The sequence below is a fragment of the Eumetopias jubatus genome, unplaced genomic scaffold (genome assembly GCF_037043125.1).
Source record: "Eumetopias jubatus isolate StellerSeaLion01/CBP00866 unplaced genomic scaffold, mEumJub1_p1.0 scaffold_12, whole genome shotgun sequence".
Taxonomy (NCBI): Eukaryota; Metazoa; Chordata; class Mammalia; order Carnivora; family Otariidae; genus Eumetopias; species Eumetopias jubatus.
In genome coordinates this window covers 54,092,813-54,105,943 of record NW_028274818.1, presented here as the reverse complement: position 1 = coordinate 54,105,943, position 13,131 = coordinate 54,092,813, and the positions used below count along the sequence as shown (strand labels likewise).

Below are 13,131 nucleotides of genomic sequence, written 5' to 3'. Positions count from 1 at the left end.
TAACCAACATACAGTACATCATTGGTTTCAGATGTAGAGTTCGATAATTCATCAGTTGCATATAACATGCAGTGCTCATCACATTGAATTCAATTTTTATACTTGGTAATACATTTGTTTGAAAGCTCATTTTTTCTGATATATAGCTCATATCTTAGAAATGGAGAACATTGTATGCAAAAGAAAGGTGGGGGAGAATTAGCATTTTATTTTCTTCTTAATGCTCTTTTAGATTTATTTTCTTCGTTGTTAATAATAAACAAAGTCTGAGTTTGATTTTCTTTAGTTCCCTCTCCCAAAGGTGTTTTGGTGGTGTGGGATATGTTTAAGCTTTGGAGCCAGATAGATAGAACACTTAAAGGACCTACACACTTTCTGTCATGTTCCTTTGCCTCCTCTAAAGGTGTTGTCCCTGCCTGCATTGCTGAAATGATTTATTCCTACCACATTCTCTTTCCAACCTGTAAGGTGGGAGAAAGCAAATGGAGAAGTAGCAGCTCCCTTTTAAGGGCTTGACCTGGAAGTTGCACTTGACACTTCTGTTCACAGTCCTTCACCCTGAACTAAATAGCACAGCCAGCCAAGACTGAGAAGCACAGTCTTTGAGGTGTGGCCGTAAGCTCAGCTACGTTTGGGGAGGTGGTGGGAGGGGGCCTCTTACTAAAAGGCAGAAGAGGAGACTGTGAAGTAACCAATTAATTTTTATTGAATTGTTTTATAAAATGGAGGTAATGTTCTTTGCAGTTTGGTTGTACGAATTAAGTCAAAGAGTGGATATAAATCATCTAACATAGTATCTGACCCAGAGTAAGCATTCAGCAAATGTTAGTTTGCTTCTCTTCATGAGCTTTTCTCTGAAACCTGATTGTTTTTGCCATCCGCTAGAACTTGGTTCTTTTGCTCTCATAAATTAAACATAATATGTTAATTTTAATGCTCTTGATTTATTTCATTGTCAATATATTGGTACAGTAACTACTTTTTGAAAGTATTGATTAGAGTGCTAGATGTCATGAGTTATTTCTTTTTTTGTTGTTACTTATCTTACATTTTTTAAATTTTATTGTTATGTTAATCACCATACATTACATCATTAGTTTTTGATATGAGTATTTCTTTTTCCCAAATGCCACACTGTGTGCAGTTTTATTTTACACACATGGCACCATATTTGTAATTCTTCCTAAGAAGCAGTGTTTTATGGCATTTTTCTGTGTCCATAAATATAGGTCTCTGGCATCATTTTTATAGAATAGCTTTATTGAGGCATAATTGACATAAAAATATATTACACATGTAAAATAAACTGCAACATGTCAGAATGTACAGTTTGATAATTTTTGACATTTATACATCTATGAAATTATCACCACAATAAAGATAATGAACATATCCACCTTCCTAAAATGTTTTCTCATCCTCCTTTGTAACTTTTCCTTCCTAACTCCTGTGCCCCTACAGCAATTACAGATCTGTTTTCTATCATTATAAATTACATGTTCTAGATTTTTATATAAATGGAATGTATAGTTTTTTTTTTTTTAAGATTTTATTTGAGAGAGAGAGAGACAGCACGAGCAGGGAGGAGGGGCAGGAGAGGGACAGGCAAGCTCCCCACTGAGCAGGACCCTGAGACCATGACCTGAGTTGAAGGCAGATGCTTAACGGACTGAGCCACCCAGGTGCCCCGGAATGTATAGTTCCTAGTAAAATTTTTAATGCCTTTTGGTATTTCATTGTTTGGGTGGACCATACTTGAATCCTCTATGCTAATAAACATGTAGGTTGACTATTTCTCCCTGCTCTTATAAACTGTGCCTTGCTATATTACAATGTATATACAAGGGTGAATGTTTGGAGCTATATGTCCTTGGATAAATTTCTAAAAGTGTATTGCTAAATCAAAGACTGTGGTACCCCTTGAGACCATGTATATGCCAAACTGCCCTCTAGACTAGTCACTTTACATTTTTGCTAGCTCTCCTTAGTGAAGTCATTCCTTCTCCAAGAATGTTCTTTGTCATTAAAAAAAAACCTTTAAAAAAGTATTGTAGGACAAAAGCAACATCTTGTGTTATTATAGTTATCCCACCCCCCCAACTAATGATATGCTTGGGAAATAATGAGTGACTTAATGGAAGTCTAGTTTATGCAAACTGTTTATGTTTAATACGAACTATTATTTTGGTTGGCTTATCTCAGTAATTGTCTTGTGTTCTTTTTAAAGGTTTGTTATTGAACTTTGTGAACCAATTCAAGTAAAACAGCTTGATATTGCAAATTATGAATTATTTTCTTCAACTCCTAAAGACTTCCTGGTTTCTATCAGTGACAGGTAAATGCTAAAGCTGCTTTCTACAAGTTTATGTTGGATCTCCAGAATAAAAATTTTAAGATGGGTCACTTTTTAAAACTTCATTTTATTTTTTATTTTAATATATCAATTTGTAAGAATGTAATAATACTGTAGTATTAGGCACTTGCTAATCAACTTACTTTCATTAAATCATATAGTGTTTATAATCACATGATATTCCTTTATAAGGTGAGGAAACAGATGAGGAAAAGTCACATAATATGTGAATTGGAAAATCAGAATTCAAACCTAGATCTGTCCTTATTTTTAATTATTATGATCTGTTGCTGCCAAACATTTCTTTAAAAAGTTATTAAAAACTTTCATGAATACTTCATTTTATATATCATGAGGCATATTTTTGTTAAAGTATAATTTAAAAATTTGTTACGTGTGTGTGATTATGAAAGAATTAACATAAGGAATTTGATAAAGAATCACAATCCATTCAATCAAAGATAACTTAGCATCTTAATATATTCCTTCCAGGCTTTTCTATATATTCATATATTTACTAATCCTATTTAAAAAAATCAGCTTTTACTGCTTATATCCTGATAATATCCTTTTGCCTTTTAAACACCATTTAAAAATTTTTGAGTATAATTAACATACAATGTTACATTAGTTTCAGGTGTACAACATATTGATTCAGTAATTCTCTACAATAAGTATACCATTTTTAATGAATGGTTTATATTTTCCCCCCACTGGAGGTATTTACTCATGCAATAAATACTTTTTGAGTGTCTCTGATGTGGCATGTAGAATGCTGTTATTTATTTAACCATTCTTCTGTTGTTGATCATTAATGGTTACCCACGCTCTTCTTCCACCTCACACTCTGCACTGCATATATGCAGTTATTGAAATTAATTCTCAAGACCTCTTGAATTCCATCCATTTTTCACCTAATAACCTTGTTCAGATCACTTCTTTTTCTCTAAGCTGTAATTTTCTTATATGTCAAGTGGACATACCCAGCTTTAACAAAGTGTTTTTTTGTTTTAATAGCACTCCATTACTTTGAGGGATTTTTAAAACACTGTAGTAAACAAAAATAATACTTTAAGGCTTTTATGTTTGATTTTCTTTTAAAGATGGGGAAACAGCTATGTAAGATCTGTGAAATTCTAGTCTAATGATAAAGGATTTTTTGTTTCCCTTTCCACCAGCACTTTTATTTGTATTTTATATCATCACACACTTCTTACTACATGAAGTGTAGTACCTGCTTCCAAAACAATCTCTTGGCTACTCTGTTTTAAAACCTCCAGTTTACTTGGAAGCCCAAGAAGCCATTTTGGTCCTACTTTTTGTCTTCTCCTTTTCTTGTTTTCTCTTTGATAATGGTGTGAGTTTTGCAAGATATTCTTTCCCTGTAAAGAGGAACTTGTCAGAGTTTAGTTGGAAAAGAAAATGCATTTCTTCAACTCAATAGTTTACTATTTAAACTGTTAAGTGAGTGTGTGCACCTGGAGAGGAAAAAATTAAACAGGATGTATTTTGAAGATGTGATGGAACCTCTCAATATGTGGTTTGTGAATTTTAAAAAGAATGTTTATATTTATATTTCCTAGATATCCCACAAATAAGTGGATTAAGCTGGGTACTTTTCATGGTAGAGATGAGAGGAATGTCCAGAGTTTCCCTTTAGATGAGCAGATGTATGCAAAATATGTGAAGGTAATGTTTATACCTACAGGACTATGTTTTATAATGAAAACATACCTATTATTCATACGTTTTTATACCTCACCCCACCTTTTTAGAAATCATAAAACTTAAGAGGAAATTTAATGCAATATTCTTTTTGATAAAATGATTCTCACTTGCATTTATTATTTTATGAAACAAATATTAATACATTCCCTTTTGTATAACTGGAAACTGAGGCTGATTGTTTTGATATTTGCAGCTCTGATGAAATTTCAAAATTTTTTAAAAATTTTATTTATTTTCTCAGTGGGGGGGAGAGAGGACACAAGCAGGGGGAGCAGCAGGCATAGGGAGGGAGAAGCAGGCTTCCTGCTGAGCAGGGATCCTGATGCGGGACTCGATCCCAGGACCCTGGGATCATGACCTGAGCTGAAGGCAGACACTTAACTGACTGAGCCACCCAGGCATCCCTGAAATTTCAAATTATGTCTTAGTATTTTTTTGAGTCTTAATGTAAAATGTCATCTTCATGGTATCATGTCTTTCTGTATTTCAAAGTCCAAATCATTGTTAGTCACTGAAGTCTTTAAAGCAGGTCTGATTTTTTTATTAGAATCTGATTCTTAGATCGTTTTAATTTTAATATCCAGTTATTTGTCTTACACCTATTGCCTTTTCTGTTGTATATTCAAGTGAAATATTCTTTGTCCAAATACCAATTTCAAGTAAACTTTTAAACACTTTTATTCAGTATTTCTGCTGCTTCCTCCACCAATGTAGAGAATGAATTATCTACCAAAGTAGAATTATCACTCTCGAATTGGATTTTAGACAAAATACAGGAATTTCCTACTCCTCTCCTCCCCTTTTTTTCTTTAAAATAATAGCACACCTTAAAGTACCACTGTGTTTTGGAATGATAGCAGCTCTGATTTCTGTCTTCTTTAAATGTGAGAACTTATAGCTACCTGATCGTCCTCTGGGATTTTACCGTCTGTGTCTTTTTTAAGCATGTATTAAATTGGCTTCTATGAATGGGTAAACTTGTAGTATTCCTAGTCTCAATATAAAAATGCTAAATTCTATTTTTAAAATACAGTTGATATTCTCAGTTAATGGTTCAACAGTGTTCAGAAAAATGAAGGTATATTTTCCATTTCTTTTAAACAATTGTTTCATGACCTTTTTATATGGCAGTTTCTACACTGTGATAAGGAAAAATTTTTTAAATTATTTGGCAGGTGATACAATTAATTTTACAATTAAGGCAACCCACCTGTTAATGAAATAGTTACAAGAATTATTCTTCATACCATCTTTTATTAATAATGGCAGAACATAATTTATTGGTGGTATAAAAAGTGTCATTTCCTACTTGGTTCTTTTTATGGTGGGACACTATAGAGCATCTTGATGATGACTATTCTAAAAAGTTCTTTTTGGTAGCATTAATTCTAAAAGGAAAAAACATTTAATTCTAATTCTAATGTCGATAAATATGTAAATTTATGTGGGTTTTCCTTATCCCAAAACTAAACCCAGATATACGGTCTACTTTTAATAGTGGATTGATTTTACTATTTTAAAAGTGGATTGATATATATCTTTTAGTTCTGTAAGTTATACTTGAAATAATATAGTATCCAAAAAATTCATGCTTTCCCTAAAAAAATTTGTATACAGTATGGTACAAGAATAAATACTATTTTATATTATGCTACTTAATCTTTTATCAATATGTATGTACATGTGTATATCCACATATGTATTTATATATATATATAGGCATATATGTGATACATATCTATAATAATTGAATTAGTATAAGACACAGGTTGTTTCTAGTTACTCTTTATTACTTTTAGAATGTTTTTATTCCTGACAGATAAAACAGCAGCAATGAATTTTAGGTTATTCAGCTTAACCTTAAAGTTAATTTCCTTACAGTTAGATTATACTTTCTAGCTGTGATGGTAAAAATTTAAACCATTGATTTGATTTCTGCAAAGAAATAAGAGTACTACAATGTTATCCATCACAGTTCATTGCTTTCTATAGTTAAACAATATAATTTACAAATATTAAATGTTGCCTATAGCATGTTATCCAGACTTTGGAACTGATTTCTTTTTCTTTTCCTTTCTCTTGCTTCAGATGTTCATCAAGTACATAAAGGTTAGCAACCTTCTCTTTTGCAATATTGAATAACAGGGCATGGCATATTACTGCATGGCAAAAAAGCAAAACTTTACAATTACTGATTTTTGGGGATATGAGGACTTTATTTTTAGAAATGTTATAATGAAAGAAACTGCATATATTGTTAGATAATCTCATGTGCACTGTGCTTTTATTCTTTAGGTAGAGTTGGTATCACATTTTGGATCAGAGCACTTTTGTCCATTAAGCCTTATAAGGTAATACAGAACAACAGACACTTATTGAGTGATTTTTTTTTTAAAGTGATACACAAAAATCCCAGGATATTTAAAGTGAAGAAATAATTTTCTCCTGTGTGAAGTTAATACCAAAGAAACATAAGCTGTTAAACCCTTCTTGTCCTTGAATCTGTTTTAGAAAAATGTAAAAATTTGCTCTAAGAAAAAATAACTATTATGCGTGTCTGGCCTAGCTTGCTTGCTGTTTTGCTATGATGATAGTATATGGAAAATTCTTAGACATAAAACTGGCCATCAAATTTTTAAATGCCTTAAATAGAAAAAATTTTAATGGAAACAGTGGATGGATGACTACAGTGTAAGAAACAGTCATTATTTTGGAGTCCAAAAGCTAATGGCCCTCAAAAAATGACCAAAGTTAATGTATTTTGTCATTTATTATGAAGAGATGAGTCTTAACAATTTCATTTTATTTTGAAAGTCTTTAATGCAATGTTGTTAATAGGGTATTTGGCACTAGTATGGTTGAAGAATATGAAGAGATTGCTGATTCCCAGTATCAGTCAGAACGTCAAGAATTATTTGATGAGGACTATGGTAAGTGACTTTAAGACATGTGACTATTATGTATATTTTTTTGTTTTTTAAAGTAATAGCCTGAAGGGATAGGAGAAGGTTTTATGACACCCTCCATTTCTACTTTATCAAGTCCTTGTTTTAAAAGATCTTAAATCATAGCCTGAAAAATAGAATTTTCCCCTTCCTCAATTTTCCTATAAGTGAAATGAAGACATTTATCAGGGGTTGGTAAAGTACATGGAAAACTTAATAAAGTCTTATAAATGTGATTAAAATTCGGTAAGCAGTGGAATTATTTTCCTTGGCTTAAAACATCTGTTTGATAAATGGCTTCTGAATCTCATTTTCTTTTTGTGAACATGTTTTAGATGTGTAGTGAATATTTATTATAAAATATGCTTTAAACAACAGCTGACTTTGACAGGACATAATTTGAGCTTTTAAACATATTATTGAAGATAGTTCTCAGTGTAATTACCTTCATTTTCTCTTTAAACAGATTATCCTTTGGATTATAATACTGTGGAGGATAAATCCTCAAAAAATCTTCTTGGTTCTGCTACAAGTGAGTATTTGGGATTTTTCTAGACACTATTAAAATATTTCCCAACCTTTTTTCCCCCCCTGACATATGTGGATATTTTGTTGCGGTATATGGTTTGGGAAGCTCCTCCTCCCAATGTTTAACTTGAGTTGAAATCAAAGATACTAGCATTGAAATGTATTTCCTTAGGGATAAAATAGGAATGGTGAATGAAAAGAAAGAGGAGAGGAAAAAATGCAAGCACAAGTTGGTTCTTCTACCCTAAGTGCTTATATTTTTAAGCAGATTCCTTAGAAGAATGGGCTATGAATTTACTTGGGGAAAGAATTATTAAAGAGCTCCAGACCATATAAGTAGAAGTATCTGGGTAGTCATTCTAGATGGGAAGGGAATTCGAATGGTAGTTCAGAGGTAGTAGGCATCAGTGAAGTCTTAGCAAACAAGAAATCCTTGATCTATGGATGTGATTAGTTTCCTAATTAATTACAAATATAAAGGCTGTTCTTATCCATAATAATAATGATTCTCAAGCAGGAACAATAATAATAATACACTCTTTGTAAACTAAAGAAATAATGTCTAAGATACTAGTAGTTTAGTTTTTGTCATGCCAGCCTATTAAATTCTGAACCTAGTGGTAAGCTGGCTAAGGAGACTCCTGGAGAGACCATTACCAACTGACACTTAATTTTTATTGTTATAATTCAGGTAGGTATATTTTAATGGTTGTTTTTGGTTATTCGTAAAGAACATAAAATACTGGAAGGGGTTTTGTTTTTATTTGGAGATTAATGATTGATTATAATAAAAGTAAATCTTTGTAAAATCAATGACTAATTTCTTGTGCCTTTCCCTTGTTGCCCTTAGTGAGTTGAGTTGCTTCAATCCCAGTCTCATGATGTACATTGTCTTTACACCTTTTTAGGTTTAATCAATCAGTGGTATATATACTTAGGTAGATATTTTGTAGAGCTACAGTATATGGAGCTAGGAGTTGCCTCTGGTTTTTTTCATCTTTTATTTTTTTTGTTCCCTTCTTCCCCTTTTCCTCTCCATAGAAAACTAGTCCTCAGTGTGCTTTTTTTAAAAATTTTATTATGTTATGTTAATCACCATACATTACATCATTAGTTTTTGATGTAGTGTTCCATGATTCATCGTTTGCATATAACACCCAGTGCTCCATTCAATACATACCCTCTTTACATCACCAGGCTAACCCATCCTCCCACCCCCCCTTGCCTCTAGAACCCTCGGTTTGTTTCTCAGAGTCCATAGTCTCTCATGGTTCGTCCCCCCCTCTAACTTCCCCCCTTTATTTTACCCTTCCTACTATCTTTTTCCTTTTTTTTTTTTTTTAACATACAATGTATTCAGTGGGCTTTTTAAGGCATAGGGAGAATGCTAAAAATACCTGTAGAAGAGGAACCCTTTATATAATATGTAACTTTGTTGCATATTAGCTCAATATACTTTGTTTCCCTCTATTGCTAGTCAACTGTCTATATATTAGTGACTACTTTTAAGTAGGATTCTTAGCTATCTAGTTGATGACTTCATTCACTGCTATGGGATATAGTTTTTTAGGAGTGAAAACATGCTGTGTTATCTCTCTGGATATTAATATTATTGTTCATGTCCTTAAATATGTATTAAAAATTCTGTTCTATGTAGTAATCATCATAGCTCACTGATGTTATATTAGTTAGCTGTGTGTAAGCATTGTTATTTTATGGAGTCAGAAAATAGCCCCAGACTGAAAGATCTCTAGCTTCTGATGGTTGCTGGAGAGGAAGGGGCACCTTGGGGAAGTGTATGCCTTACCATAGTTGTAGGTAAAGGAAATTCCTGTTAATATTCTTGGTTTCTTTTTCTGTATTCTTACGGTATTAACTCCTAGACAAAACCTAGTTTATATCACAATGGAGGGCATTTCCCTGTTTGTAATCACTTCTGTGACCAAGGTATTATTTTTATTAATTAGATAAAGAATCTTCTTTATATCCCACTTTTGGGATCTTTTTCCTCAAAGATGTCTTTTTTGGTAACATATCATTTATTTTTCTTTTTATGGATCTTCTATTTACCTTTCAGTGTTCTAGTGTTGAAAAAATTTGTTTAGTGAGAGGGAGGGAGGGTGGGAAGATGTCAGCTAAACCTAAATACAGTAGGGTTTAAAAAGATCTCCATCTCTTGAAGTTTCAGAAAAAGAGGCCATAGTAGCTGGCAGTGATAAGACTTTGGTGTCATAAAGGTTATAGACATGACCTAACACAGCTGTGTTCTGTACTTGTCCTTTTGAAGAGTCTGGGACTGTTTCTGAGCCTGACTTTGCTCCCACCTCCAAGGTGGTATAATATTTAAGGAGTAAATAACAGAGTGGAATCAGGCCAAAGAGCTAGTCTCTGGCACTGAAATATCTGAATTTTATTATCATCATCACACTTTATGAATTAGCTTGAAATTGGCCAATTTTGAACCTGATTTACTTTTTAAATTTAGATAGTGGCACCAAAACAGAATTCTGTGGCTTGGGGTGGCTCAGTTGGTTAAGCTTCTGCCTTCGGCTCAGGTTATGATCTCAGGGTCCTGGGATCGAGTCCTGCATCAGGCTCTCTGCTCTGCGGAGAGCCTGTTTCTCACTCTCCCTCTGCTGCTCCCCGTGCTCTTCTCTCTCTGTCTGTCAAATAAATAAAATCTTTAAAAAAAAAAAAGAATTCTGTGGCTTTAATCTTTTTTTTTTTAAGCTGGGGCAGAGGGAGAAGGAGAATCTTTTTTTTTTTTTTTAAGATTTTATTTATTTATTTGACAGGGAGAGAGAGAGCACAAGTAGGCAGAGAGGCAGGCAGAGGGAGAGGGAGAAGCAGGCTCCCCGACGCGGGGCTCGATCCCAGGACCCTGGGATCATGACCTGAGCCGAAGGCAGCCGCTTAACCAACTGAGGAGAAGGAGAATCTTAAGCAGACTCCATGCCCAGCACAGAGCCTAACATAGGGCTCGATCTCACAACCGTGAGCCAAAATCAAGGGTCGGACTCTGAATTGACTGAGCCACCCAGGCGGCCCCCCACCCTTTTTTCCCTGTGGCTTTAATATTAATACAAACTCCCTTTTCCTTTTGGTATTGAGCAGTTAGTAGTTACAGGAAATACATGTCACCAGAGTACATTGATTCTATTGGAACTTGGTTGTCAAAGAGCATACATACTGAATGTTTGGACATTCTTGACGTTATGTAATTTTCTTAACTACCAAAAAGGGAGAAACTACTATGTTAGAGAAAGCAGCATTCTTGACTTCGTATATATGCCAGTTATGGCAGCTCTTCTGCTTGATTCTTTTATTTACATTCTTTAACCAGAACATTTAAATATTTTACTTCAACAAAAAATTCTTAATATCATTCTGCTTTCCTTGTACTTTGTCATGTGGATATTCCAGACCACTTTCTACTTTGATATTCTTACAAGTCTGCCTTTACTTCTAAATATGGTCTGCATTTTGTTAGAATCGCTTAAAGGCCAGGTTTCTGTGTATATGTTTAAGACAAAATACAGTTTTTGTGTTCTCTTACATCAAAGTATTTTTTATGAATGTCTGTATTTTATAGATCTGGAAGGAGAAGTGAGAATGAGGGTGGGCATGCAGCAGAGGTATCTAAATACAAATGGTAGGAAATAGTTATTTTGTTGGTTTGTCTTGTTATGTTGTAGCGTAGGTAGTTTGTTTTCCATATCAAAAGGAGCCTTAGTGTGCTGGAGACTGAGTGTAACATGTTGATGGTCCCTGGGGAGAATTTCATTCCTAAAAGAATGAGATTGGATGAATAGTGCCCAGCTCAAAGATAAAGGAGTTGGCTAATCTGGGAGAAATTGAGGACAAATGTCTAGCTTGGTACTGTATTCCAAATTATTACCTTAGCCTATTCAGAAGGTATTAGTGGCCACATTATGATTGTGACAAACTATCATGTGTTTGGATGCAAATTGGGAATGGTCAGAATAGAATATACACAAAGCTGCTTTCTCTCAAAAGACAGAATAAGACTACATTTGGCAGTGTTCTGTGAACAGAAGCAAAATTAATTTTTAGATGGACTGAGAATGTAGAAATTTGCCAAATTTTGCTTTTGTTACCAAGTAGCCCCCTGAAATGATGATAAATAGTATTTGTAAATGAAGGATAGTGTAAATCTTCTTTATGTTTAGGTTAAAACGTAATACTCTAAACCTGCTTTCTTTACACAGATCCATAGATGTGTTCTGTTCTTGAATTCTTTAACAATAAATACCCCAAAATTTAAATGCCAAAAAATTTGTTATCTGAGGTCAGATTGCCCTTTGAAGCACAAGGACTTCAGAGTATAGATTTGATTCCAGAATTTGGATTCTATGAAGCAGTCCATTTTGACTGAACTTCAGCTAGCAGGCTAAGTAGAAGGTCAGATCCTATTGCAGTATTGGTTGACATTAAAAGTGGATTTATGTGGAAATAAAAGAGTTTCCATTGCTACTTTATTTTGGTTTGTGTGGAAATATGGTGTTTCCATTCTTGTTTTTATCTCATGCTTTAGCCTAAGAATCAACACTGCTTCTTTGTTTACCAGTTTGTCTGGTCAAAGGAAGGGCAAGGTTGACCTATAATCCTAGACATTTACAAAGCAAGTACAAAGCTTTTGTGTGTTGTACCAATGAGTGGAACAAAGTACCATTCCTGTACTTTGTAAATATCAAAATTTAGGACTACCAGTTATCATTTTAAACATGTCTAAAATTTCTTACTATTTTCTCCTACCGTAAAACATGTATCTACGGGATCAGCTCCAGGTGACAGTGCTTGGCTTCCTCTCAATTTTCTGGATAGGGTGTTAGCCTTTCCTACTTTTCACATCTCTGATTTTCACTGGAAGTGTGATGAAAACCCTGTGGATCTCTTGGGAAAGGAAAACAAGACAGAAATAACTGATGAGACTTAATATGTAGCCCTTGCCAGATATTAATATTTTAAAAGGAGAAATACCTGACAACTGGTTAATTAACTTCTAGTGGAATATTAGAGATTAGATTGGGGATGGAAATTAATTTCCCTTAAAATTACATCATAGAAGGAAGCCTCCTATTCTCAGCACCAGCTTTTTATGGAGTTAGGTATTTTGTGATACTCATGTGCCTTTGGCTATTTATTCAGATGTTAAAGTTTCTACCACTTTACTCATCATCCAAGTATCCTCTTTAGAAAGAGGCAGAATTTGCAGGTATGCAGATTGCTTTACCTACAGCACTGAGAGTTTTATGACTTTAACTTAACCTGCCCATGCCCATACCCACCCAATTCACAAAAGATTTTGTGTCATGTGTTATCCATTAAACATCATTAAAAGTTACCAAAGAAATTTGATTCTGTGCAGTATCAAGTTGGAATTTAACCATATTATCAATAAATAAGATATGTTCATAGTTGAAAATAAAATTTTCCTGCTCTCCTAAGATATGTTTATAGTTGAAAATAAAATTTTCCTGCTCTCCTTTGGATAATAATCTTCCCATTTTGTTTATATCTATAAAAATCACCTGTTTAGGAAAAACTACTACTTCA

General features: G+C 33.7%; 1 protein-coding gene across 5 annotated transcripts in view; it reads left to right on the top strand.

Annotated features, from left to right (window-relative positions):
- SUCO (SUN domain containing ossification factor) overlaps positions 1-13,131 on the top strand; it is an 89,932-nt gene that overhangs the window by 49,991 nt on the left and 26,810 nt on the right. For 3 of the 5 annotated variants that reach the window (XM_088017021.1, XM_028123027.1, XM_028123029.1), the window contains exons 10-15: positions 2,228-2,335; positions 3,937-4,042; positions 6,170-6,190; positions 6,377-6,432; positions 6,920-7,011; positions 7,493-7,558. In XM_088017021.1, coding sequence (XP_087873147.1) covers positions 2,228-2,335; positions 3,937-4,042; positions 6,170-6,190; positions 6,377-6,432; positions 6,920-7,011; positions 7,493-7,558 — 449 coding nt within the window. The remainder of the gene's footprint in view (positions 1-2,227; positions 2,336-3,936; positions 4,043-6,169; positions 6,191-6,376; positions 6,433-6,919; positions 7,012-7,492; positions 7,559-13,131) is intronic. The other 2 variants (XM_088017022.1, XM_028123028.1) reach the window with 1 other exon arrangement.